This window comes from Phascolarctos cinereus, unplaced genomic scaffold (genome assembly GCF_003287225.1).
Source record: "Phascolarctos cinereus isolate Bilbo 61053 unplaced genomic scaffold, phaCin_HiC Scaffold_3;HRSCAF=262, whole genome shotgun sequence".
Lineage (NCBI taxonomy): Eukaryota > Metazoa > Chordata > Mammalia > Diprotodontia > Phascolarctidae > Phascolarctos > Phascolarctos cinereus.
The window spans coordinates 107,607,650-107,635,171 of NW_027555736.1; the positions used below are offsets into that span (position 1 = coordinate 107,607,650).

Consider the following 27,522-nt stretch of genomic DNA (forward strand, 5'->3'; position numbering starts at 1 on the left):
AGGTTTCATGGTGTATTAGCTCACGGTGCAGGCCCATGGAAGCTTCTTCTCTAGCTCTAAGGATTCATTTGGAGGTTCAGTGGTAAAGACAGAGTACCATCAGTGGGTCTACAACTTACACCTATCTAGAACTTTAAAATTTGCAAAGCATTTTCCTCACAACCCTGTAATGCATATTCACCTCCAATTTACAGATGAGGAAACAGCCTCAGAAAGGTTAAATTACTTGCCCAGGTCTTCTGGTACAAGTCCATCATCCTTTCCACTCCATGATGCTGCAGGGGAAAGGGAATGGTAGAAGAGTTAGGGAGGAGGGGGAAAGAGGCAAAGAATGGACAGGAACATAAAGAACTCTAAGCTATAATTTGGGAATCCCTTACCGGATTCTTCCCCATCAGGACGGGGGGATGCAGCATGGGGAGTGGGAAGGAATAGCAAAAGGGGCTCTTCAATCCATTGCTACAAATCCTGACCTCTTTTTACACCCTCCTCACCATTCACAAAGCCTCTTCCCTAAGCTAGGCCCTCAGAAACTCTTGCCAATAGCTAACTGGTCTCCTTGCTCCTCTCACAGTCAAAACAGTGCTTTACAACTACTTCTACGATAAATATGGATGCCTCAGTTCAGCATTTAAAGACTTTCAGAATCTGGCTATAATTTCCCTTTCCAGATAGAACTCATAGCATTCTCCTTTATGCACATGCAAGTCAAGCCAACTTGGCCTTAGTTCTTTGAACTCGGCATTGGCACAAGTTACCCCCAATGCCTGGACTGCATTCCCGTCTCTCCTCCCCTTAGTTTCCTCCTCCCTGAATTAATATACTCCCTCTTTCATTGCACTTGGCCATTTGCCTAAATGTCAAATTCTCCCAGCATCATATAAGCTCTTTGAAGGCAAGACCTCACGACTCACTTCACACGTATTAGGCACTTGATTGTTGACCTCATTCCATAAACTCTGGTGACTCCCTAGTAACTCCAAGATCATCTGATGTGGAGACTCTATAAATGGGTCCCTTCCTATCTTTGCGGGCTTCTTACACTTCAGTCACCTCCACAAACTTCAGGGCTTGGTGACACTGGCCTCTGTGCTGTTCCTTACCCAAAACAACTCTCTCCCTGACTCTGCATTCTCAGTGGCTACTCTCCATGCTGGAATGCTCTCTCTCTTCCTCTCTACCTGCTGGCTTCCCTCAGGTACGATCCTACCTTCTGTAGAAGCTTCCGTCAGTCCACTATGGCACTAGTTCTTTCCTTCTGAGATTATCCAAAAGGCTTGATCAATAAGGAGCTGTTTGCAGGCCGTCTCTTCCATTAAACTGTGCTCCTCTGAAGCAGGGACTTTTTTGGGGGCCTTTCTTTGTAACCCCAGTGCTTAGCAGAGTGCCTGGCACATAGCAGACACTTAATACTTGTTTACTTGATTTGCAGAATGCAAGAAAAGAGAGACAGAACAAGGTGTGTTTGTATGGGGAGCAAGACTACCAGGACCTGCCTAAACCTAGAAGTTAAACAGTACTTCTGAGAAAAATTGGTACTCTTTATCCCCCACCTATCCCCAGTTCTCCTGGCACAGCTCCTAGCCCCAGGAACCAGGAGTCTAAGGAAGAGCCCAGTCCTATCTTCAGCAATGGGGCAGACAAAACTAGCTCCTAGCTAACCACATCTCTGACTGACTCAGTTGATTCCTCAGTCTACCCCTCACCCCCCCAACTGCTGAAAATGGGAGGAGGGAATGTTAGAAACAACAATACTATCATATATACAGAGACTGAAAGTTTACAAAGTGCTCTACATATTATCTCATTTCTGGAAACTTTAGGACCTCCGAGTCACTTTTTTCATGCGATACGGTACTGTATTTGGTATATTTCCCTATCGTTGTTAGCTAGGGAGCAGCAACACAGCTACTTTAGAGAAAACGGGGAGAGATCAACCTGGGATCAGGGGCAGAATTAAGAATCTTGTCCCAGCTCCAAATTCTCTACCCACTTTACTGGAAGAAGACCCCAAGAACTGTATGATTTTACTTAGGAAGAAAAAAAGGTGAGGGGGAGAAAATATTAGCTAGAATTTAGGTAATGCTTTAAGGTTTGTAAAGCACTTTATACATTATCCTGTTTGATCCTCACAACAAGCCTGTGAGGTAGATGCTGTTAATATCCTCATTTTACAGATGAAGACACTGAGGCAGACGAGGGTTTAAGAGACTTGCCTAGTGTCTGTGGCTGAGATTTGCACTTGGGTCTTCCTGACTCCAGGTCCAGCACTCTACGCGCTATGGTACCAGTGCCAAAACTTCCCAAACAGCTTCCGGTGGGAGTGGGAAGAAAGAGACATGGAATTTCATTTTTAAGAAGCCGCAATGGCTGCAGAGACCAATAGTCTTGGAAGCCTGATTCCTACTTACACACACTGTTGTCCATGCAGAGAACACTTGCCTCCTTTCAGTCCAGCCAAACCTTACCCATCCTTCAGGAGGTAGGATCAAATGCAACCTCTCCCCCATGAAGTCATCCCAGAATGCTCCAGCACATATTTATCCCCTCCTCTAAGATTTCACAAAATTTAGCTTGGTGCACTGGAAAGCGCAGGGAGTTTGGAAACGGACTCTTGTTATTTACTACTTCTGATTTCCTTCTTCTGGACCTCATCTTCCTCATCTGCAAAATGAGAGGATTTGACTAATCTCTAAGGTTACATCTAGCTCTAAATCCTATGATCTTACCATCCATTCTACGATAATTGGTATTTAATCATGGCCTTGCATTGTTCTTAACCATTTAACATAAGATGTCTTACTTCCCTAACTGCAAAGCTCCATAACACAATAAAAGTAGGGGTGAGGACCCTTAGTACCTTGCATAGGGCTGGGTAAATAGTGGGAACTCTAATTATTTACTGAGCTGAATTTCCAAATGAAGCTCTTTCCTTATTTAAATGCAGGATCCTTGACAGTACAGCTTGTTTTATTTTTGTTTTTCACATTGAGAACAGTGTTCCAAACATAAAGATGCTTTAATAAATGCTTGTTAATCTACTAATTTTCCACCAAGTTAATAATCCAAGAATTTATTTCCTCTTTGTTACAATATCATGTTTCAAAAACTTGGGAAGGACTGGCAGAATGTCTACTTATTTGTTTTTGGCTTTAACCTGGCTTGTGCAAATTTGCAAAGTACTGCACACATCAGAAATATATCTATTTCACACAGACTCCTCTCCAGACAAGTGCTTGTTGAGACTTCTTTAGAAAACAGGGTACCTAGCACACGGGAGTTTACCTCCAAGTCTACAACGACTTCTCCTTGGCCATGTGGCTACAAGATGTCTGTGTTATGATTCTCCTCTCAGAGGATAAATAGAAATCTATAGAATTCTTTAAAAAAAAAAGGAGCAATAGATCTTGGATTGGTTTTTATTTGGGCATCTCACAGTGGTAGGAGCCACTCTGTCTTCAAAACAATCACATCACAGGAAAAGTGTCAGTAAGGCTGCCCAGAGAAGTCTGACCAGCTGAACCTTATTGCTTAAAATACACATATTCACAACACCCAACAAATGGCAATGCGCCAAACACACTTGTACACATGCAAACACACAGGAATGTGTCAGCATTTGGCTAATCTTCTAACTGTAGCACCAAACCCAACTCACACCCATTGTCCTCATTCACCAGGAAAACCAAGATCTCTACCTATGGGAGGTAAGAGGAAGCAGGTAAATTTAGTAAGTTCAACCTCCTTTCCTCTTCCCTCCCAACTCCCACTCTCTTATCAACCAGCTCACCCTTCAGGATGGATGGGGCTCGGAAGCCTTGACCATGATCTGGTCACTGTTGATTAATCAAGCCCAGTTTCACCATCTGATTTTTTTTCTTACGTCTCCGGGCAGGAGATGCCAACTGTAAACTCTCTAGCTCCCTACTCCAATCTGAGGAGAAACACCCAAGGAGACCACAGTGCGTCACAATGTCCTGTTTGACTGAAACAGGATTCACTCTGGTAAAACTTGCTCGCTGTTCAGACATTTTAGTGAGTTGCTTTGGGGAAAAAAAGATGAAAAGACAATCGAGGACCTGTCATGGCTCTTTCATCTATACACATGCTCAACTGCGATCAAGCCTCATCCAAGGGTGACAGGAGCTCCACACAGGGGATTCTGCCAACTCTCCTGGCAGTTCCAGGTAAAGTCAAATGTCTGGGCAACAACCAGGCCAAGCTTGCTGTTGACAATCCAATTCTGACTTCAGCTCTGGACTCCAGGCCTGCTTTCTGTCCCTTGTAGTCATCTGCACCACACCCTGGGGCCTGTGAGCTGAGGACCAAGAGCAGCAGGGGAGCATGAGGAGGTGACGGGAGCTCGGCAAACAGTACTCATGCAGACACATCTAGAGCAGGATTCCACTTACTGGAAACAGAACACAGACCTCCAGGGTTTAATGCAGTGATGTGCAAATTGCAACTGTGGGTAGAGTAAAACCTCTACATCCAGCAAAGTTTCTCTGGCAAAAACAGTGGGCTGCCATTGAGGGCTCTGCTGAACACCCCCAGGCACACAAGAAATGCCTAGGGCTTTTGCTCAGTAAACAGATAAATGCTTAAAGTAAGTTCCCTTGGGAGAGCCAAAATTTGCTCCAAACATTTTGGTTAAGATGCGCACAATGGCTGCTTCAAAGTATATTCACAAAAACACAGGGCTTTTGGTACCGGTGGCTCACACACAATGAGACAGACACACACAGGTTATTCAAAAAGTCAGTGTATTTTGATTTTCACCTTGTTCAAGATGGATTTTGGTTTTATCAAATACAGTCAGGGGTGCTTACTCACCCCCACAGCCTTTCCCCCCCTTTCTTCCCATAATGTCAGTGATCTAATCTGAACATCATTTGAGAGCCGGGGTGAAAAAAGGCAAACCCTTCTTCATATGGACAGGACTAAGTCAGGGAATGTTAATTTCAGCTTTTGGTTTGCCTTATCCGCTCAGATTATTCTTAACAAAACCCTCTCAGTTTACCTGATGACAAACTTCAGGAATAATGATCTGAGAGGGCAGTAGGCCTCCCACTTGTTGAGAAGCCAACCACTCAGACCTGAGCTGAGCACCTGGCTATATATAGGTGATGCTAGCAAAGTACCACCATTTAATAAAGAAAGAAGGGAAAAACAAACCCAAACAATTCAGTTATTTCTTCCAAGTGGTCAATATATATATTAAAAAAAAAGGATCTTGGGATCCAAGGGAAAATACTGCCTAAGGAACAGGCTGAGGGGCTGGAGTTGACCCTTCCCAAGGCCCCTCAGCCTGCTTTGTCCGTTTCTTCGGCATACTGGTGAAGTGTGAAGGCACAAAGGCCATGGGCTGGGGAAAAGTGAAGAAGATGAAAAAATGGGGGTTGGAGGGAGGGATATTAACCATCACCTCATTAAGGGTGCTTACTAAAAATGAAGGCAAGGCCCTACTCTCCCTAGAGCAGATGCATCCCCCTCCACCCCATCACAGCACTCTCCACGTGTAACAGTTTGCAGCCTCCTTCACGCCCTCCCCAATAATCCAAAAGTAACCTCTCCCTGCACCTTCCAAACTCCCTAATGGGACAGCTTCTCTCTAGCTCAGGTGCAGCCAAGGTTCTCTGAGGCATGAACCAGAAAGGGCCTCTGCCCAACCTGCCCTTTATTAAAAACTAACTCTTCTGCTGTCCACTCAGGTACATTCATATTTTTTTTAGCTTAGTTTGTATGTGGTTTTGTTTTGAAGAAAGAACACTAGCAGAACCCTTGCAAGCTAATCTAGTTTGAAGACTGCCAGAACCTCCTAGGAAAGAGGCTCTGACTTCTTGTCCCAAGAAGACACCTGGCACTGATCATTCATTTAGGAAAGTTTGATCAGACAAACCCCACATACACCCCAGACAACTGTTTTCCCCATTCCACCCCCCAACAACCCGACTTTTACAAGCAGTGATCAAATTCCAACTCTGTAACTATTGAGAACCTAGACCTAGAGTCCACAGGGGACCCAGGCCAGGGTTTTTTCTTTTTGATTTTCCCCAGTGGTAGAACCCTGTTGTCTATTTACTAACTGGGATGTAATGGGTCTCTAAACCTAAATCAAAGAGCAGATCTCACTCCATCCCAAGAACAAGGGCAGGGTCCCATCCTGGCCCCTTGAACAAATTTTTCTAAATGCACACCACCTGACATGGGCAGGCAGGTGAGATGTGATTTAAAAAAGCTCAGAAGGGAGGAGGAGGGGCAAGTGGAGCAGGGAAGAATACAGTGAAGAATACACCCTCTCCCTCCATCCACACCCAGGCTTCTGAAGGAGAGAGGCAATCCTACCTCCAACTACATCTTGGGAAGGGAGGGCAGAAGTACAGACAGAAGAAAAAGCAGCAGCACTTTCTTTACCAATTGAAGGTTCCCTTCTGGGCTCACCCTCCCCTGCCCTCCCCCTGTTGCTTTTCTAAGGAGGCCAGCCTGCTCTAGCTGGGAGAGCTGTTGCTCTGGGAGTTAGGGGAGTCCTGCTCATTGATCGTATTCAACAAGATGCACGCTGGCTGTCGGGGCAAATGGTGGTGGCCGTGCTCCCGGGCTTGCTCCTCAGAAAGGTGGTAAAGCCCCTCTTCCTCATCCCCAGGAGGCCTCGCTTGGCAACTATCACAGAAGTCCAGGGTATCATCAAGGAGCCCATTGAGTTCTTTGAGGTCGTCCTCATGGTGGCCTCGGTTGCAGACACACACCTCAATGCCAGAGTCTCCAGTGAAGCGTCGGTGTCTTCCAGGTGTCTTGTCTTTGCTATCAGGAAAGGCGCTGCTGTGCTCCAAGCTCTCAGAGCTGTAATCTTTCAGCAACTCCTCCTTACACTCTGAGTCCTTATCTAGGAAAGACCCTGGGTCACCCAGCTCCCCCAGACAGGCCCCAGAACTGCCTGGCTCCATGCCTGAGGCTTTGGTAGCCTCTTGGTCCACCAGCAATGTGGAGGGCTCAGGGTCCTCAGTGCTTGATCTGGTGCTATTCCTGCTGCTGCCAGGCACGGACAGTGGGCTGGTTTGTGCCTCCTGAAGGCTCCTGATGGGGTCAGGGCCTGAGGGGCTATTGCAGACAGGGACCACCTGCTGTTGTTGTTGCTGCTGCTGCTGTTGCTGCTGCTGCTGCTGTAGCTGTAAGGCACTGTATGGTGGGGGAGGGGTTGGAGGTCGGTTCACCACTTCCTCATAAGGAGGTAGTAAATAGTTTGGCAAAAACCCTAAAACGGGGAGGCAGGGAGGAGAAATTACTGCATGGGCAATGGTTCCAGGACAGAGCTCAACACGAAAAGAGCATGTGCACCACTTCCCACCCCTAACTGATGTATACAATGCTCAGCTCTGTCTGTGAGTGTGTGTGTGTGTGTGTGTGACAGAGAGAGAGAGAGAGAGAGAGAGAGAGAGAGAGAGAGAGAGAGAGTGTGAGTGTGAGACAGGGGAGAAAAGGGTAGAGGGGGAAGAGAAGGCCAAGGGCAATCTGGTACAGAGGGAGAAAACTGGCAATTGAGGGTGGGAAGAGATTTGGTTTTTCAAGCTCTTAAAGGCCCTGCCTGACTCAGCTCTGGGGGACTGAGGTGAGAATAAAGGAAATCCCTTTGTCCTTTCATTTGACCCCACCCCACTCCAAAGGCCCTGATGGTGATGCAGTAAGTGGCAAAAGAGTATTCCGTAAGTGAACAATACCAGATTTAAATGGAGCCATTTCCATGTGGGCATCAGTCAGGTGATCATATCTGGCATCACCAGGCCTATGTTCTTGAGCCTTTTAAGCCTGAAGCTTGGAGTGGGAACTCCAACATACAGCTCTCAGACCACTTCCTTTCTATTCTCCGCCTTGCCCCTAAATATAGCAGGAGACCATGATCTGGGAAAAAGTCTGGCACAGGGGACACAGGGCTCAGAAATTCAAACTGTTCCCTTCTCTCTGATGCTGAGAGAAATGGTTGGGGGAAAGATAGTTATTTTTCCAGGATGGTAAGGGCAAGAGCTGGAACTAGATGAGCTTTATCCAAACAATTCTCTTTTGTTTCTTTTTTAAAGCACTGTAAGGTGGCTGGGAGCAAGCTGGTCAGCCATTCTCATTTGCCACATGAGAAGCCTTAGCCAAATTAGGTGCATCCTCTTAGAAAAGAGTCACCAAATTTCTTTGTTCTAGGAGGCTTAAATGCCAACTAGTCCATAGTGTCCCGAACCCTGATTTACCCATGGAACAGGGGCCAGAGAGACATGAAAATCCTTGGGGCTAAACCAGAGGGCCAGGCTGATAAGTGGACAAGATAGCTTTGTGTTCTAAATTCCAGTTTACCCAAATCATGGTTCAGATGACCTCCTTCTCAGTGAAAATTGCCCCCAAAATGTGGTTGAGGAGTAGAGGTCTAATGAGAAACCACTCCTCAGCAGTACCAGTCACTGTTAGCTTTAGGACGACCCTGGGATTTCTGAGAGCTGTGTCCAAGGCACTTGCTCCTCTCTGTGGGGAAGAAGCACTCCCCCCTCCCTGATGCAGACCCCTGCTGCTGTTGTGAATTGAGTCTTTCCCCACTCCCCCCACAATCCCCTTGTTCCCAGACACTACATCCTCTGAGCTGGGCTCCTGGAGACCCTAGGCGGTGATGTGAAATCGATTTTCGGTGTACGTACTGAAATAAAATGGCAGCGCTGAGTAGTTATGGGCTTCCCGGTAGGCAATCAAGTTAATTTCATGTTGCCGCTGCTGTGCCTGTAGGCGATGCTTGGCCCGGCGGTGGTGGCAAACGCAGCAGCAGCTCAGGATGATTATAATAGTCCACACCAGCCAGAACCCTGGGAGCAAAGGTGGGAAAGAGAGAAAGAGGGAGAGAGGCAAACAGCCATGCACACAATGAATATTGGCAAGAGGTAGGCAACTTTCAAAACAACATATGTCACAGCTACAAAACCCTTCTGGCAGAGAAAATAGAGCCCAAGCTCAACCAGAGGAAAATTAACTCTGTAGTCCACCTGGTGAATCTACAGCCAGAATACAGAGACATACCTCATCAACTCTTGCCATGCTGATCAGAAAAGCAGAGGAGTATAAAAACCTCCATTAGCTTTGGGGGACCAAAAAATGTCAGACACTCCAAATAGTTTTTTGGCATAAGGAAGACTGGCCAAGTTTACCATGGCCTCTGGAATAAGGGAAGTATGTTAAGTTAGCTCATTTAATATTCCCACTCTTGATACCATGCCTTTGGAGCATTAACTCCATGAGCAGTTAACTCTGGTCATCTATTAATTCTGCAGCCTCTTACTCTATCAAAATGGTTTTTTTGTTTGTTTGTTGGGGGGGGGGTATTGGGAAGGCTCTTTTTCTTTTTCTTTTGTTGGGAAGATTTCTCCCGGGGTAGCTAGGTAGCATAGTGTCAAGAGCACCGGCCCTGAGGTCTGGAGGACCCGAGTTCAAATGTGGCCTCAGACCAAACACTTGACACTTACTAGCTGTATGACCGTGGCACCGGCCCTGAGGTCTGGAGGACCCGAGTTCAAATGTGGCCTCAGACCAAACACTTGACACTTACTAGCTGTATGACCGTGGGCAAGTCACTTAACCCCAATTGCAAAAGAGAGAGAGAGAGAGAGAGAGAGAGAGAGAGAGAGAGAGAGAGAGAGAGAGAGAGAGAGAGAGAGAGAGAGAGAGAGAGACTTCTTCAAACCTCCTCATCCCTATTCCCTCTGAAGTCTGAAAAAAGCAAATCCACTCCCCAACAGCTAAAGTGGAGACCCAGGGTTTTTAAATATTTTGGTGTCATGACTCCTTTAGCAGTCTGATGAAACTATGGATCCTTTCTAGAATGTTTTAAATGCACATAATATGTAGGATTATAAAAGAAACCAATCATATTGCAATAGTTACCAAGATACAAGATGTACCAAAAGTCTTTGTGCAGTTTTAAGCTTTGATAGCTCAAAACCACACTAAGATGCACTAGGAACAAAAAGCCAGTTCATGGACATCTGACACAGAGGATGTTCATTAAAAATGAAAAATAACCTAAAACCTGCAGCCCAGTTAACCTTTCAGAGTCTTGGCTTCTTCCCAATTTAAGAACCCCACCTAGCGGTTTCAAAGTCTCCAAAAACCAAGAGCCTTTCTTGATGATGTACCTCATAGAACCAGCATTCAGTACAACTCTTTCAAACTTTTACATAAAGAAATCAAGGTCCAGCGAGATTAAATACTCTGCCCAAGGTCACAGAACTTGCTAGTGGTAAAAATGGCGCTGGAGTCTGACCCTTTATCTGATCCACCAGACACCTGCCAGCACCTTCCAGAGCAGATCCCTAAAAGTTAGAAACAAAAAGTTCTAACTTGTCCCAAACCCAACTCCTCCCTAGACATATCCTTTTCGCTGGTACATTCTGGTACAATAAACTAATTCACTATCAGGAACAATTTTCTAATGTCATCCTCCTTCCCTGCCAATGGAACCAACATCCTCCTCCTCTCCTCTCCCTCTCCACTTCAGAGAGAATTCTCACAGGAGACTGAGCTCTCTGAGCCTAACAGCATGCCTACAACAGCCCTTCTGGGGCCTTCCTTTAAAATTCTTGGGTGGGAAACTCATTTCCTGTTGTTCTGAAGGAACCTTCTTCAGATTTTACCCAACAAAGCAGCAGCTACTCAAACAAAAATTCAGAGTGCCCTAGCTAAACACCCTAAATCAGAGGTTATTAACCTTGTTTGCATCATGGACCCTCCTTTAGGTCTGGTGAACCTATGAACCTAAGGTGAACCCTTCTCAGAATAATGTTTAAAGGGTTTAAACAATGTTTAACCCTAAAACATAGGGTTTACAAAGGAAACCAATTATACTGAAATGCAGCTATCAAAATATTTTAAAAGTTAGTTCATGTATCCTAGGTTCAGAAGTCCTGTCCTAAAGTCAAGAAATACTATCTTATTTGTTTTGCTTGATAATACATATTTGTAACAGGTTTTGTTTTTCTCACCTTCTCAACAGGTTGGGGATGGGAAGGTGGAAGAGAGAATTTGGAACTGAAAATATTTCTCTGAAGGAGAGACTCTAAAAAGGATCTGTTTCTGCCCTGTTACTAGATTATATCTCCCCCCAGAAAATGTCTATGCACCCTAAAATACTTGCCAAAACCCTTTAGGGAAAAGCTGCCGGAAGATCCCTCTCTCCCTCTCTCCTCTGCAAGCCTCCTTCTGAAGTTACCCATCAGCAAACCCAAAGATGACAGTAATGAATGGGTAGCTGTCAGTGGGACCTGGGGAAGAAGCCGGTCTGGGCACTTCAGTCGTCAGCAGGTGTCAGTGTGTGACCAAACTCTCTCTGCCTGGTATCACCAGAGTGGGGAGAGGATTTCCACTCACGGACAGTTGGACTCCTCTCCTTGACACTGAAAAGGTAAGCCTAGCGATTTTGCCTGTCTCCAGTCTTCGTCCAGTGCAACACTGAATGAGAGTTGGCATGGCAGCAGAGACACTGGGCTGGGGAGTCAAAAGACCAGGGTTCCAATTCCAGTTCTGAAATTAACTCACTGGGTGGCCAGGTAACTTCTCCCATCCTCAGGATTGCTGTGGGAAAAGCATTTTGTAAACTTTCAAAGTGTTACATGAATGTGAAATATAATTAGCCTCCACTTTTGAGTTATGGGACAGCTACAACACCCTTAAAGATTACTCCCTGTAGGTCAAAGGGCAGCCACAATTTTGAAGAGAAAAAATATAAACCATTAATAATCACGTGTTCAAATTATCCAATAATCAGAGAAATGCAGAGGTTAAGAAAACTTTAGCTCACCATCTTATACCTACTAGAATGGTAAAAAATAGCCCCATTCCCCTAAAAAAGAAAATTTTAGGTTGGCAATTATTAGTGGAACTATAAACTTGCATGACTATTTTGGGACCCAATAATTTAGTAATATATAAGAAGGGTCAAAAAACTGATCATACCTTTTGAAACAGCAATCCCACTGCTAGGACTTTAAACTTTAAAATGTCAAAGAAAGGACCCACCAGTACCAACATATTCCTAGCTCTACAAGAATATTAATAGAATCATAGGTCCAGGGACAGCTAGGTTGCGCAGTGGATAGAGCACCAGCCCTGGAGTCAGGAGGACCTGAGTTCAAATCTAGCTCAGATATATGATACTTACTAGCTGTGTGACCCTGGGCAAGTCACTTAATCCTGACTATCTCACAAAAAAACCCAAAACAAATAAAAACATAGGTCCAGAGGTGGAAAGGACCTCAGAGGCCAGTTGTGAACAGTCACAAAGATCATGCTGTTTGTCCGGCTTATTTGTAATACCAAAAAACCCCAATCCAAACCCAACCAAACGGAAAAAGTCTCCATGTCTAATGACTAGAGGATACCTGAATAAACGCTGGCATATTAATGTAACAGAATATTATGGTGTCATAAAAAACATAAGGAAATATGCAAGGACCTTTATCATGTGGCCAAAGTGACATGTGAAGACCAAAGCTGACTATAACTATGTATAAAAAAAAGGCTTCAAAAGGGCTTAGAAAGGAACACCAAGTAAAACACTACTTGTTAATTTGCTTGGTTCTATTTTGTTAAATACTGGGGTTTTTATGTGGGATTTTGTACTCTGTTTTACATTTATCTTTCCCTATCAAATACTAACTGTGACTATAATCAGAAGAGGGAAGGAGGGAATAAGCATTTATACAGCACCTATTATGTGCTTTAGAGAAATGCTTTACAAAGTGCTAAGTGCTTTACAAATATTATCTCATTTGATCCTTACAATAAGGCTGAAGTTAGTATTATAAATCATTATCCCCATTTTACAGTTGAGGAGACTGAGGCAAACAAAGGTTAAGTGATCTGCCCAGAATCACAACAGCAGTAAATATGTGAGGCTGAATTTGAACTCAGGTCTTCCTGACTTTAAACCTGGTGCTTTATCCACTGTACCACCTAGACGACTCAATGAATGAAAGGGAATACCATTATCTCTCAGTTCCTGGAAAAGATTCCAAAGAATCCTGTAACAACACCCCCCTGCTTTGGTCCTGCCAGGTCTCCTAGCCCCAACCAGTGGGGTCAGACTGGGAAATGTCACACTGCTGCAGAACTTATGAGTGTCCCTAGAATAGGAGTTCTTCACCTGAGGTCCATGAACTTGGTTCCCCCCCACCCCCACCCCCACCGTATTTTGATAACTGTACTTCAACACTACAGGTTTCCTTTGTAATCCTATGGATTTTATTTTTTATGCATTTAAAAGGATTTTTCTGAGAAACAGTCCACTGGCTTTGCCAGATTGCCAAAGGGGTCCATGACACAAATAAGGTGAAGAAGGTCTGGTTTCACAGAATCAGAGTCTCAGAGTCAGAAGTCTCAGAGATGACCTCAGGGGTCATCTAGTCCAACTAATACCTAACCAAAAGAAGCCTCTACAATATCCCTGACAAGTAGTCATTCAGCCATCCCATGGAGAGTTCTACTGAGGCAGCCCACTCTACTTTTGAATAGCTACAATTATTAGGATGTTCTCCTTTATATCAAGCCTATATCCCTCTGAAAATTCTGCCATGGCTCCTAGTTCTGCCCCATGGAGCCAAGCAGAACAAATCTAAAAATCTAATCTCTCTTCCATGTAACAGCCCTCCAAACACTTCAAGACAACCCTCATCCCTTTCTTCCTTCCTTCCCCAAGCTAAACATCCCCAGCTCCTTATTCTCATGTGGCATGGACTTGAGGCCCATCACCATCCTGGTTACCCTCCTTTAGCTTATCCATGCCCTTCCTAAAATGTGGAGGCCCACTGTCCTACACTGAGGCACACTGGTGACCAAGTTGGAAGATAAGAGTCAAGAGGAATCCAGCTCAGTGGTGGAGCACAGGGCTTTCCTCCAACCAAAGGGAAGCAAGACTACAGTCTTCAGTCAGCTTTTCCCGTGATCTCTCCTCCTGCATTTTTCCCAAAAGGGCCCAGAGACTACACAGTAAGCAAACCTGCCTAGAAAGAGGAAGGACTTCCAAACAATTTGAACTATTCAAAAGCATAATGAACTGAGGTGGTGGAGTTTCCCTTCCTTGAAGGTTTTCAAGTGGCATCTGGATGACCAATTTGTCTAGTATGTTATGATGGAAATTCCTTCCAGCTAAGGGTTGGACCAGATGGTCACTGAGATCTCTTCCCTTTCTCGAATTCTGAAGTTTCACTGACCGACTTTTCTATTTTTTAAAAAATAAGCAGCAAATGGTTTCACTAATTACTGGTTAAATGCACTGAAGTTTGGAAATGCTGTTCCTCCTTCATTTTTACTACACCTCATCCCTTATTTCCCTTGAAATTCTAGACTTCATGCTGCTCCAAGTGAATTTTGCCACTATTTTGTCAAGCTCTATGAATAACTTCTTGACAGTTTGACTGATATAACACCAACTGAATAATTCCATAATTTTTCTTCACTGAAGCCCAACCATGAGCAATGAATGCTCTGCCAATTATTTGACATTTATTTTTTGTCTTTAAAGTGTTTTGTAATTGTATTTCTACAGACCTTGAATATTTCTTGGTAGGTATTTTATATATTTTAATATTTAGAATTTATATTATTTCTCAATGTGATCATATCAGCGCAGAGCACAACACAACTATCAGCTGGTACTTTCTGGACATGAGGCTTCTCCTAATGTAGCCTAAGCTTTACTGTCCTAGAAGAAAACACAAAGGAGTCTGAGTTTTCAACCACTTGGTACAATTTCCATTTCTCCATACCAAATGAAAGTAAGAGCCTGCCCTCATGGTGAGACTTATATCAATGCATACACATAGCTACATTAAATTTAAGAAGACATCACTGTTAGTGGAGGAGGAGGGATTAGTCAGGAGCAAAGGCTAAATAGACTGGACACCTGAGGAAGAAGACACTGAAACAGACAGAGGTGGTTCTGATTCTGACTTCGATTGATCAAAGGCATGGAAATAAAAGGAAGGCAGAATGAAAACAAGGGACACTGGGTAGTCCAGTTTGGCTAGAATGCAGAATACAAGGAGAGTAACTTGAAAGATGATAGTAACATCAAAAGAAAAGGCAGATTCAGGGAAGGGCAGTTTAAGCCAAGCAAATCAGTTCAGTTTTGGACATGACAAAGTTGAGGTGTATCTGGGTAGAGATTCTACAGAGGGAATTCAGGAGTAAAGACACAGATTTGGGAATCTCAGCAGAACACAGTGACAGTTGGATGGTGTTTTAAGGGTCAAGAGGAAGGTAAGGAGATGGAGGAGGGCTCTAAGAGACAAACCTATCTTTTCACCATCAAAGATGGTGTTGGATGGAATTATCATCTCCCAAGCCACATATTTATATATCCTTTTAAAACAAAATCTGACAAGTTGATTCTGATGATAAATCTACCCCTCATTTTTAGCATCACCATAACAATACTAAGCATAATGGAGTCTAAGTCAGAAGACATGGGTTTGACTCTGCAATCTAACACTTACTAGCTGTGCAACTATGGCCAAATCACTTATCTCCATAATAAATATATACCACATAACAAATATTACAATATATAAAATAATATCTATAATATAATACCTGAGTTTATATAATAACCTTATCTATAAAATGGGGGTAATTCTTGTTACCTACCACATAAGGTTATGAGGAAAGTGCTTTAAAACTTTAAAGTACTATATAAACATGAGCTACTAGGACAAAGCCTTAAATATATTCCCATACAAGCTGCAAGGTAGACTTGTGAAGAAAAGGAAAAAAAATATCCTTACCAATCTGACACTCCAGGGCAGAAAATAACAGAAGATGAGTTGGGTAGTACTTGAGGAAGACATGTCAGAGGCCAGAATGTGGATAGAAAAAAGAATGGGGCAACTGGCAAAGTCAACCCAGCCTTGCTTTGTAAAACAGATCCCCCCTCAAGGTCATTTTCCTACAGGAATTATTTTGAATTGATCTGTCTTCTTCTTAGGAGGTAGCACTGGTAATTAAAACACATAAGAAGCCAGCATGCCTCTCCAGTTACCTAACATAAGTCACTGCTTGCCTTGGGTGGTTAGCAGATGCCTGTTTGCAAGGGTGGGTTAAGCCAACCAAAAATGTTTCTCAGAGACTTGGAGGGAAACTGTACCAGAAGTAAAGCTGGTCTAGTGGCATAACTGGGCACTAATCTATGTGCAGAAACCGAAGAACAGGTTCTACTTAACTATAAATATGTGGGAAGTAGGGCAGAAGGCATTCTGATATTAGCCATACAAAACTAACTAGAGCAACCCATCCAAGTCAAGTTGGCGCCACTGTCCTCTTGAAGGAGAAATGTCTGTACTGATCCCTGTGGAGCTGTGCAAACTTCTCATGAAATTCCCTTCTTCTAGTAGGTTTCACAAACAAGGAAAAAAAGAAAGTTTAAAAAAGAAAGCTAAAACTAAATAAACAAACAAAAAAACAACACACACACACACCAAAAAGACCCAGAGACTGCATTCTTCAATGACTGCTTTAGAAGCTGTGACCTCATTGCGGGAAATATTGTCATCTTCAGGAAAATGGAAAACATGTTTTTTAAAGCATAATCAAATATAAAGGACCAGGTCATGCACCTCAGAGTTCATTATAAGCTTGGGAAAATGTCACTGCTCTGCTGGTGGGAAATTCTCTAGCAATAAGCCAAAGTATACCTTCTTGATAGCCTCAGGAGCTGGTATTTGGCATACAGAAAAAGCAAAGGGTTTCTATGCAAAAGGCCCTAGAGACTCAACAGAAATTAAGTTTTACCACTAGAAAGTAGGCAGGACTTCCTGACAATGCTGACTGGGCAAGGCACTTCAAAGTGTCACAAAGAGTAGACACCTATAATCCTCCACTACACCCCTTCCCCTCCAAAGGTTGGTTCTTGGGAAGTTCAGACTATTAGAAGATTGATTACTTCACTTAAATCATTAGACAACTTGTCCATAGAAATGAAATTGTAGAAATGACAACAGATCCAAAAGCAATAAAAAAGCCTCTTTTAATGTTTTTTAATCTAAAATTCTAACACAAAAATCACCACCTGTGACAATGAATTAGTTTAAGAACAACTTATTTCTCTCTGTCTCTTGGAAAACCAATCAAAGGTCTGTCATGGCTGGAATAGGATACAGAATGATATGCATAACTGACCCAGAAAGAATATTCTAATTTGGAGGTAAACACTACTGACCTACTGACATACTTAAGACAAACTGATGATAAATATAATGGGACTACAGTCATTAAATGAACGTAGTAACACTATGCTTCATGTAATCTTTGGAAAATTCCCTGGGAACATTCTCTCCTCTGCCCCACTCCCCCCCCCCAACTCTCATACTAAAGTGCAAATCAGGGTAAAATCATCTATAAAGAAGGTTTATCTGTGATTATTCAAGCATAATTCCTATCTACTTCTCCACAGATTTGAATCACTGGATCATAAGATCACAGATTTAGAGCTGGAATGGATCTTGGAAAGTTATCCAGTCTAACCCCCTCATTTTACAGATGAGAAAACTGAGGCAGAGAGAGGTTAAGTGTCCTGCCTAAAGTCATGCAAGCAGTAAGTGACAGAATTTGATTTTGAAAACAAAATCTTTAAAAGCCAATCTATATGTGTCCTTGCGTAAGTTTTCATCTTTGTATTCCTGGCACCTAGCTGGCTTCTTATTTGTGTGAGACTGGGCATAAGAAAATATATGCCATCCCAACCAACGATATGATGGAGTTCCATGCCACACTGCTTAACACTGCTTTATTAGAGCCACACCTATAGATGTCCACAGGGCTCATGATGCCCCCTGTCCCTGTGTCAACAGGGAGAATTATAAGAGCATGAGAAAAAGGATAATGGATTGAGGCCCCAGTCATGCCTTTTGGAGGGGGCAAGGGAGGGAGTTGACTGTTCCCAGTTAACATGAATGAACTGATCGGGGAAGACAGGAAGTAGCAAGATTTCTGGGGCTTACTGTAGTTCAATATTTAATGGCAGTTATGAAGGGTTAGACATACACTCTAAGAGGAAGTCTGCCAAAGGACTTCCTGGCTAAATCTTCCTTATCTCCTCCCCCACTGTCATCAGAATGAAAAAAATCCTTACTACTTCCTTGATTAAAATCTAGAAGGTACTAGTGAAAGTAGGTTCAAAATGGCAAAGGCCATAAAGAGTTGATATGAGAACTAGGCGCTTTATTCCAAATTCAACGTTCCTTCCCTGGGGTAGCGCTTATGTGCAGCTTTTCTTTATCAGGAGAGGCCAATAACATCAAAGAGGAAAAACACTGGCAGATTTACTGAGAGGAGGTGAAATACCAGGAGTCTAGTGATCGATGAAGAAGTCATCTTCAGCAGAAAAGACTCACTTTTGGAATCTTGGCCACTGTCGGAGTTACAAATTATCCCTGCAAAAGGTAAGCTATTTCCTTCCTGCCCTAGTTCTCTTCTTGTCCTGCTCTTCGTTCCCTTCAAGGGCAACATGTTGAAGAGAAGATTCAATTCAATTCAACAAACATTTATGAAACTCCTACTGTGTATAGGACCCTGTGCTAGAAGAACAGGGTTGGACAGAGTAAGATCTGACTTCACTGGTGTAAGAACTCCCAGAGGAAGTAAGTGCTTCTACTAATGCAGGTTGCCACCATTTCTGCAACTTACAGTCTTAGAGAGTTGCTGAGGGCAGAGAGAGGTTAAAAGACATGCCCAGGGTCACAAAGCCATACATGCTGAAGGAATGACCTGAACTCTGGTTTTCCTGGCTCCCTAACCACTACCATCATGCTTTGTTCTCTCGCCTGGACCGATACAAGGATGAATGAGACTTGGTCCCTGTCCTCAGGCTTACAACCTAGATGAGGAGAGATAGGATAGGTATACAAGTAAACATCATCTAAAGCCAAATATGATAAGTACATAGGCGAGGGGCAAGTTGCTAAGGGATATCAAAGGAAGGGGAGAGTAACATTGGCTGTGTGTGGAGAGGGTATACCAAGAAAAGCTTCCAACCTTAAATCTCCCCCAAAACTGAAAATAAAATGCCAAAAAAAGCTGTGACCCTCTGTTGCCACATTCTCTACCTACCTAGCTCTGATAACGGAATTCTGGGCACAAGGGACTCCTTCTGCTTTGCAGCCAAGGCTCCTAAAGGGTCTATCTGAAAGGAAGCATCAGCTTCATTTGCTCCTTTCAGGGCCTGCTACCACCTGGGCACAGACACCAAGAAAAACAAACCAAGGTGAAGGAAGGCCTTGGTTTTATAAGTGTCAGAGTAGAACATGAACCCAGAAAGGAAGCTGCATTTTAAACATCTAAATATAATTTGTCTGCCTGCTTCATATATTATATTCACTAGTCCATAAGCCTTTCAAAACAATAATTGTTTCCTCCTTTTCTGCTTCCTATTTGTAAGATTAGTAGAGATTGTCCTGGGGTATGGTAATCCATGCATACACCTTATTAACTACCAAACTCTTCTGGAGTTCCAGGCTTGCTCTTCCACCAGTTCTCAAAGAGGAAGCAGGAGGGAGAGGTCCTGTTTGCAGGAACCACTCCCATAGGCTACAAGATGTGGATGAGTGTCAGAGGGAGATATGTCCCAGCCAAGAGCTTAATTTTCTTTCCATTCCAAACAACTGACCTTTCAAGCCACCCCCTCTCCAGCCCACTGAAAGGGAAAGAGAAAGGAGGAAGTGGGGAGTAATGCTTTTGTGTGCAAGGCACTCTACTAGGTACAGACAAACAGCCCCCCCCCCCCAACAGCCTAGAGAATTGTTTCCAAGTGGAAGGAAGAGATGAAGGCACAGATTTATCTAGAAGGTGGCCTACAGTTTCATTCCTCCAAACAGCTAGTTACAACAACAGCCAAGAACACACCTCATTACTTGTAACCTCCCTGGGCAAAATGTTTTCTGCCTCTTCTGCTCCCACGAGGTTTCCGCCACTCTTTATGTGGGCTAATACAAAGTAAAAATTAAAATTTCTATTTAAATTCTAGCATCTGGAATTACTTCATCCAAGTTGTGAAACATACTGGAAACATTAAGGAATTTTTCAGTACTAATTCACCCTTGAAATACCATAACAACCTTCTCCCAGTAACTCTTAAGGACTCTAAACGGCTTATGCCACCAAAAATACTGTGACATGGTGAGGACTGATTTCTCATTATCTGCTTATTGGGTTGCCCTGATATTCGTTCACCCACAGCTTAGGCATCTGCTGATAACCCGAATGGGCAAAGCAAGGTATCTCTTTCTTTTAATAACTAAAGGGGAAAGAAGAGAACACTGAAGTAGATGAGCTCACTGAATTCTAAGTACTGGAAAAACCATTAAATGTCCCACAGAAACAATAATGAAAGATAGCTTGCCCTCCCCCAATCCAGAACTGGGGGAGGTCAGTATTATTTTATATACCGAAACACTACACTGTAAGTGTTGGCTTAATAGTTTTCCCTTGTCTCTAGGTTAGGTTCAATCTGGAAGGAAGGTGTAGGAAAGGACTGTGAAATCTAGACAAAAGGCATCAATCAACAGTCAATCAGCATTTACTAAGCACTTACTGGGTTCAAGGTATACAGAGAAATAAAAAGACAAACAGCCCCCACCCTCAAAGAGCTTACAATTCTACAAAGGAGACAAGTGGCTAGACTTAATTATTTCAAATAAGGAATCCCCAGAAGTGGTGGCATTATTCAAATTTGCAGGGCATATTTCCATTGGGCTAGAATCCCCTATATTTTACATAATTATAACTCTGAATAGTGTGAATTGGATATATGCTTCCACCTCAAAGAGTTCTCATCCACACTAATCAGCACCTAGTTGATACAAAGTAGGTATAGCAATTAGATGCTCTATTAACTAAGACAACTACTCTTCTCTAATAAGATCACACAAGCATTTAAATTATGGCTGGCTAGGTGGAGAAATAGATAAAGCACTGAGTTTGGAATCAGGAAGACTCACCTTCCTGAGTTCAAATCTGGCCTCAGATACTTAACTAGCTGTGTGAACCTGGGCAAGTCACTTAACCCTGTTTGCCTCAGTTTCCTCACCTGTAAAATGAAATGGAGAAAGAAATGGCAAAGAACTCCAGTATCTCTGCCAAGAAAACCCCAAATGGAGTCAGACATGAGACTAAAAGGACTGAACAAAAACAGAAGACTCATTTTGGAAGGAAAGCACTGGAGGGAAAGAAGGGTAATGGTTGAAGTTATTGGAAAGGAGGAGGGACAATACCAATAAAAGCCTCCTGTAGAATGTCCTTCAGCCAGACAAAAAGCATTTTTTAAGAGGTTAAGGCACTGTGCTAAAAGTTGGGGATATAAATAAAAAATATAAATAAAAGGCAAAACACCATCCCTGCCCTAAAAGAACTCACATCCTAATGGAGACAAAATGTGTGCTTACACACAAATACCTGTGTACTTACAAGATATATATCATGAGAGGTAATCTAAAAGGGAAGGCACCAGTAGTGAAAAGGACTGGAAAAGGCCTCCCACAAAAGCGGTACTTGACCTGAGTCTTTCAGGAAGCCAGTCAGAAAAGGATAAGGAAGAAGAGCACTGGTAACAACCAATGCCCAGGCAAGGAATCAGGAGGTGGAGGGTCATGTTTGAGCAACAGCAAGAAGGGCAGGGAAGCCGGATCAACAGCATGTGGAGGGGTGTCATGTGTGAGAAGACTGGAATGGCAGGAAGTGAGGCTTCATTGTGAAGGGCTGCAGAAGCCAGCAGAAAGATAGCCAATGCAGGAATCTGTCATGCTTGATTGTACATGTTTGCAACTGGTTTGGGTTTTTTTGCTTTCTTAATAATGAAAGGTGAGTTGGGAGGGAGACAATGTTGACCTAAAACAATAAAATTCAATGTATTTTTTAAAAAACCGAGATTTAAATTTGATCCTGGAGGTAATAAGGAACCACTACTTAATTGATCAAAGCGCTGCATATTAGATTTACTTTAGGAAAATTACTGGCATCTGTGTAAAGGATAGATTGAAATGGGCAAAGGCCTGAAGTAGGGAGACCAATTAGAAAGCCAAGACCCTGCAATGGAAGTCCAGGTGACAGGTGATTAGGGACTGAACTACAGTGGTTATTATGTGAGTGGACAGACATTGCAGACACAGAAGTAACAAGATTCATCCACTGAACTGGATTCGTGGGGTAAGAAAGAGGAGTTGAGGAAGACACTGAAACTGTGAATCTGAGTGACTGGAAGGATTGGGGTGTCCTTGACTGTAACAGGGAAGTCTGGGACAGGTATGAGTTTAAGGCAAAAGATAATGAGCTGTTTTGGACGTTGAAACTGAGTGGCCTATAACAGGCAGTTTATGGTGCATAGTTGGAGCTCAGGAGACAGACTATGGATGGATTTAAGATCTTTGAGTCATCTGAATCAAGATGGGAGCTAATGAGGTCACCAAGAAAGTGTAGGAAAAAAAAGAAGAGAAGAACATGGCCATACACCAATAATTAGAACATGGATAATGAACCCAAAAAGGAGATGAAAAAGAAGGCAGAACAGCAGAAGATAAACCAAGAAAGAAGTGTCACATAAATCTAAAGGGAGCATCTAGGAAAAAAGGGTGGTCAATAGTGATACAGTCAAATCAAGAAGGCAAAGGATTAAGAAAAGGCCACTAAATTTGGCAATTAAGAGATCACTAGCAACTCTGGAAAGAGAAGTTCTGGTTGAGTGATGAAGCTGGAAACCAGATTACAGAGGATTTTGAAGAGAATGAGAGGAGAGAAAGCAGAGGCAACAAATGTAGACAGCTTTTTAAAGGAGACTAAAGAGAAAACTGTTTCCCTAAAGAAGGGATATAGGAGAATCAATAGCAGGTATGATCAAATCAAGTGAGATTTTTGAGGATAGGGAAGTATCTATAGGCATCAGGAAAGGATCCAGCAGATAGGAAGAGACTGAAAATTAGAGCATGCAGGTGATAAAGGCATGGGTTGGGGAGTGGGGTAGAATGTGATGGAAAAAATGGGAGGGCATGAAATCAAGGGTACATCAAAGACTAAAGAGGAGATAACAGCATCAATAAAACACTGAATTAAAAAAAAAACAACTGAGATTCCTGGATGAGTGATGACAACTCCCTTGAGATGAGGCCTCTGAGACAAAGGAAGCAAGGGAAGGGTAGACAGACTCCAACACAACACACACAGCCACTGAAAGACTGTCAGGCACAGCACGAGTGCAGCCAGGTGATCCACCAGCCCCAGCCTCAGCTGGGGTTTTTCACAGGCCTCTCTATTTCAGGGGATGGGAGAGTGAAATTACTCACCCTCTGAAGGAACATTCTGCAAAACCTATATAATGTTTCCAGCTCGGCATTCATAGAGTTCAGAAGCGAGCAGAGGTAGAATTTCAAGCTAGTCAGTCTTAGCAGATGGCCTTTCAAAATTAGATAAGTGGTAAATATGGCACTGATGCAACCACCCCAAGGGTTAAGCAAATGCTCTTATTTCTACCTATCCACAAGATACACAATCTCACAGATGGTCCTGGAGAGAAAAGTCTTAACTAACTAGTACTGCCAAATGTATATTTAAGCTGGTAATTCAAATTCTCAAGACAAAATGAATTTAATTCACTTGAATTAAAATGTATGCAAATTTTTACTCACATATAAATTAGAACTGGAAAGAATCAAGATCATCTAGTCCAAGTTTACAGATGAAAAAAGTGATGCCAACCAAGGTGGAAATCAAGTAGAACCAGGACCAGAAACAAGATTCTTCTGACTCCCAGGCCTTACTTTTCCTACTACACCAACTGAAAAAGGGCTGGACACCACAACTGATCATTAACAATAGTTGACAGTTATGTAGTTTTTTAAAGTTTGCAAAGCAGTTCACATACACATGCAATCATCCCATTAGATCTTTAAAGTGCCCCTGTAAGGCAGGTATTATTGTTACCCCCATTCTATAGAGGAAGAAAATGAAGCCCAGAGAAGTTAAGTAAGTTACCCAGGGTCACACATCGAGTATGTGTCAGAAAAGGAATTCCAAGCTAGGTCTCCTCTGACTCCATGTCCAGCATTTTCCCCACTAAATACTTATTCTATACTGATCTTATCTCTTTAATAGAGGGAAGATCTCTACTGGCCACTAAGATTTCAGATGTGTACACCAAAGTATTTCTACTCTTACCTGTTAGCAACTTCTATTTAAAAGGGCCCCAAAATCTAAAGATTGCAACCAAGGTGTTCAATCAAGGCAGTGTCAAGATATTAGGAGACACCCTGTTTTCCAAGGCTAAGGTCCAGCAAGCAGGCTGTGCCCTGAGCTTGGCATAACAACAATCCTTTGCACTTACCCTCTGGCAACATCACACAATTATTGTATTGCTTTGACCAGCACCAGGTGTTCTCTGAGCTCGGATAATCTGGGACAAGTTCTGGTCATGAAGCCCTGCTATGAATCAAATTTGTCACATTGTTGTTGTTACCCCTCATTGTCAGGGCTACAGCTCACTGTACAACCATTAATAAGTATTGAGATCTCCCCATGTTGTGTGGGGTCCCACCATGGGTGTATGTGGGGGAACCCCAGCACATGTGTCTAGATCCCCTCCTTGCTTGAAAACCGTTTCCCTCACTTTGAAGTTAAACTTCTGTTTGATTTCCGACTCTCCTGTCTTTGGCCCACTCTGTTTGGCTCCAGCCATCTATAGGTTAGAGGCTGACAGTGCTAAGCTCTTTCCAACCCAACCCTATGACACAGACAAATTTAGTGAACCATGTAATACATTTTCTACTTTACTAATCAGCCAAAACAGTATTATCAGCTCTTGCACTAACAAAAGACTCTATTTTCACTTCTCAAGTAAGGTAGGGAAATCTCAGCTGTAGAATCCACAAAGCTCCCCCTGGGGCTCCTCACCTGCAGCTGAGGGGGCTCTCTTACTCAACTCAATGAGAGAAAGTGAAGCTGAGCACTTGTAGATGAAGAGAGGGCAATCCCAAGGAGGAAATTCTGCCTTTGGGCCCCTCCATAGTTTTCTGTACATGTCAGTAGCTCCATTCTTGAGAACAGAAGCTGTTATATCAATCATGACCACCCTCTATTCCCCTCATGAGAGTAGGAAGCTTAGGACATCAGACTGTATACATTAACAAGCCGCAGTTCCCAGGTAGGCCACTGGTCTGTGCAGCTCAAGCCACCAAGACATCAAAGTAAGATTCTAAGGTAAAGCAGTCTCCTAAGGCAGGCTTCCTCCTTTTCTCCCTCAGCTTTTCTGTTCAGTGTCACAGGTAGTCATGGTATCTTCTCAATGTGACAAAAGGATTCCACAAGCCCTATCTACATGGCCTAAAGACACAACCCCACCCCCCCCAGCTGCACGGAACACCACCCTGGGACTGTGCAGACAAACCCTCCCTCCCTCCCTCCATGCTCAAGAGAATCTATGAAGAGCCCAGTAGCCCCACAGCATCGGAGCCAAAAGCATGAACTTACACCAGAGTTCATAGTAGTAGTTGCAGCACTGAGACTGTCCACAGCAGTGGCCTGTGTCACATATGTAGCTCTGGTTGTTGATTCCCACACAGGTTTCCTTATCCTAAGATCAAAAACATTTGATTACATTACATTATAGCTTTTAATAAGTTTCTCTTCTCATCCAAATACTCCAGGTAATAACAGCATCACAACCCTCTTGTCCTAACATGTGGTTCATTCCAGAAGTGCTGAAGTTACAGAAAATGAAGCACAGGTATGGCTTACTAAGGTAAGATGCCCAGGGCACAAAGTACATTTGTAAACAGCAAAATTCTCAAGGTGGGGGAGAGAGGAGAAATGACTCAATTAACTTAAGCATAAGTAAAATCTTGCATTTTTCATTGTTAAACAGAATGGTGGTATAATGACAGAATAAGCAGAGTTTAAAATAAAATTTTTTTCCCCGTAAAACTGGAATATTCACTGAAGTGTTTATTCCAGGATTAAGGTCTAGTCAGACAGGAAGGATGCTAGGTATAAAATTTGAACACTTGGGTTACACTGCAGATTACATTGCAATCTGCTTCAAGAAAGGCCAAAAACCCTGCTGTCACTGGAATTCTTCACACTTAAGGACCTGGCCCAATTCCAATCTGAACTTTCCTCATCAAAATACACCGTAAGTCTATATTGGTCCCAGGATTCATGTCCATCACTTGTCTGGGATTGTTGTGAAGGAAAGGTTGCTAAGCAGCAGTCCAACAGCTGCCATATTCCATTTCAATACACTCACTAGTGGGTGGAGACAGGAAAAAAAAAATCACACCCCCATTAGGATGCAAGAGCTTTCTTAAACTAATCTTGACTGCAAAGTGTTTGGAGCATGATGCATTCCAGAGTCATCTAATACCTCCAGCTTTGCCTACTTCACTAATCCTAAAGAAAATAGCCCTCTTCAGAAGGGAAAACAAAATGACAGCACTGGGTTTGTGACTCCTATCCAAGCTGACCTTGCACATAGCACACATCCAGACAGGAGGCTGCCAATGGAAACTTCAGTCACATGATGGCTTCCTCAGCTCCAGCCCTTATTTTATTGTACTACATTTTCCTATTTGGCCAATGGTATAAACAAACAGTATGAATTACTGTTTTCAGGGCTCGGGGCTATGGTGCAAGTAGTGACTCTACTTTCTCTAAAATTAAATGAAGAAGACTGGAGAACAAGCCCCATGCTCAGGTTCAAAACACAATTGTACCGCCTACTGGATTCCCCAACACCCCCTTGCTGGTCCAGGACAACCCTCAGAGTTTCCTCAGCTTCGGATCTCTCACAAGTCCAAGAATGGATGTGTTTGAGGTGGGGGATGGGGATGAGAAGCATTTGTAAACTACCACAAGAGGAAAGAATCAAAATAATAACTATGACCACCACCTCACATCTGTATGGCATTTCAAAGCACATTCCTTACAACAACCCTGTGAAACAGACAATATAAGAATTATTGTTAACCCCATTGATAAGAGGATACTAAGACCACAAGAGTTTAAGTTCCCTCCCCGTGATCACACAGCTAGTAACTCTGTCCAGTGGGATACAAACCAGGGCTCCAGACTTCAAGTCCACTGCTCTACCCGACTGTGCCAGTGTCTGTCTGTCTTCTATTCTGAAATACTGCAAACACCATGACCAGAATATTTTGGCATACTCAAAACACAAATAACCATCAATAGCACATGTAAGCAACAGAAATAGTCACTTCCTCTAGATTTCCATCCAGGGAATTGTGCTAAGATAAGCCATAGCTAAGGAGTGGGAGGCACAGCCGGACTGAGAAGAATACACCAAAGTCAAATAAAGTACTAGTCTCAGAATCCTAAAACCCCAGATTTGAGATGAAAAGCAATAAAACTTGAGGGTCAGCCAGAAATTCTTGTGCGTATCGTAGGTCCACAGACTTAAAGCTGGAAGGTTAAAACGTCATATAGTCCTTAAAAGTCACATAGTTCAATCTCCTCATT

At 43.1% G+C, this 27,522-nt stretch overlaps 2 protein-coding genes across 4 annotated transcripts in view; both read right to left on the bottom strand.

Annotated features, from left to right (window-relative positions):
- Positions 1 to 27,522, bottom strand: part of BORCS7 (BLOC-1 related complex subunit 7) — a 115,771-nt gene that overhangs the window by 43,251 nt on the left and 44,998 nt on the right. The window lies entirely within an intron of this gene.
- Positions 3,406 to 27,522, bottom strand: part of WBP1L (WW domain binding protein 1 like) — a 48,108-nt gene continuing 23,991 nt past the window's right edge. The window contains exons 1-4 of one of the 3 annotated variants that reach the window (XM_078151082.1): positions 25,519 to 25,606; positions 24,377 to 24,474; positions 8,673 to 8,834; positions 3,406 to 7,252 (exon numbers count right to left, since the gene is read on the bottom strand). In XM_078151082.1, the coding sequence (XP_078007208.1) occupies positions 6,489 to 7,252; positions 8,673 to 8,834; positions 24,377 to 24,389 (939 nt within the window). In that variant the 5' untranslated portion in view covers positions 24,390 to 24,474; positions 25,519 to 25,606 and the 3' untranslated portion in view covers positions 3,406 to 6,488. Of the gene's footprint in view, positions 7,253 to 8,672; positions 8,835 to 24,376; positions 24,475 to 25,518; positions 25,622 to 27,522 lie in introns of those variants that run through there. The other 2 variants (XM_078151083.1, XM_020967603.2) reach the window with 2 other exon arrangements.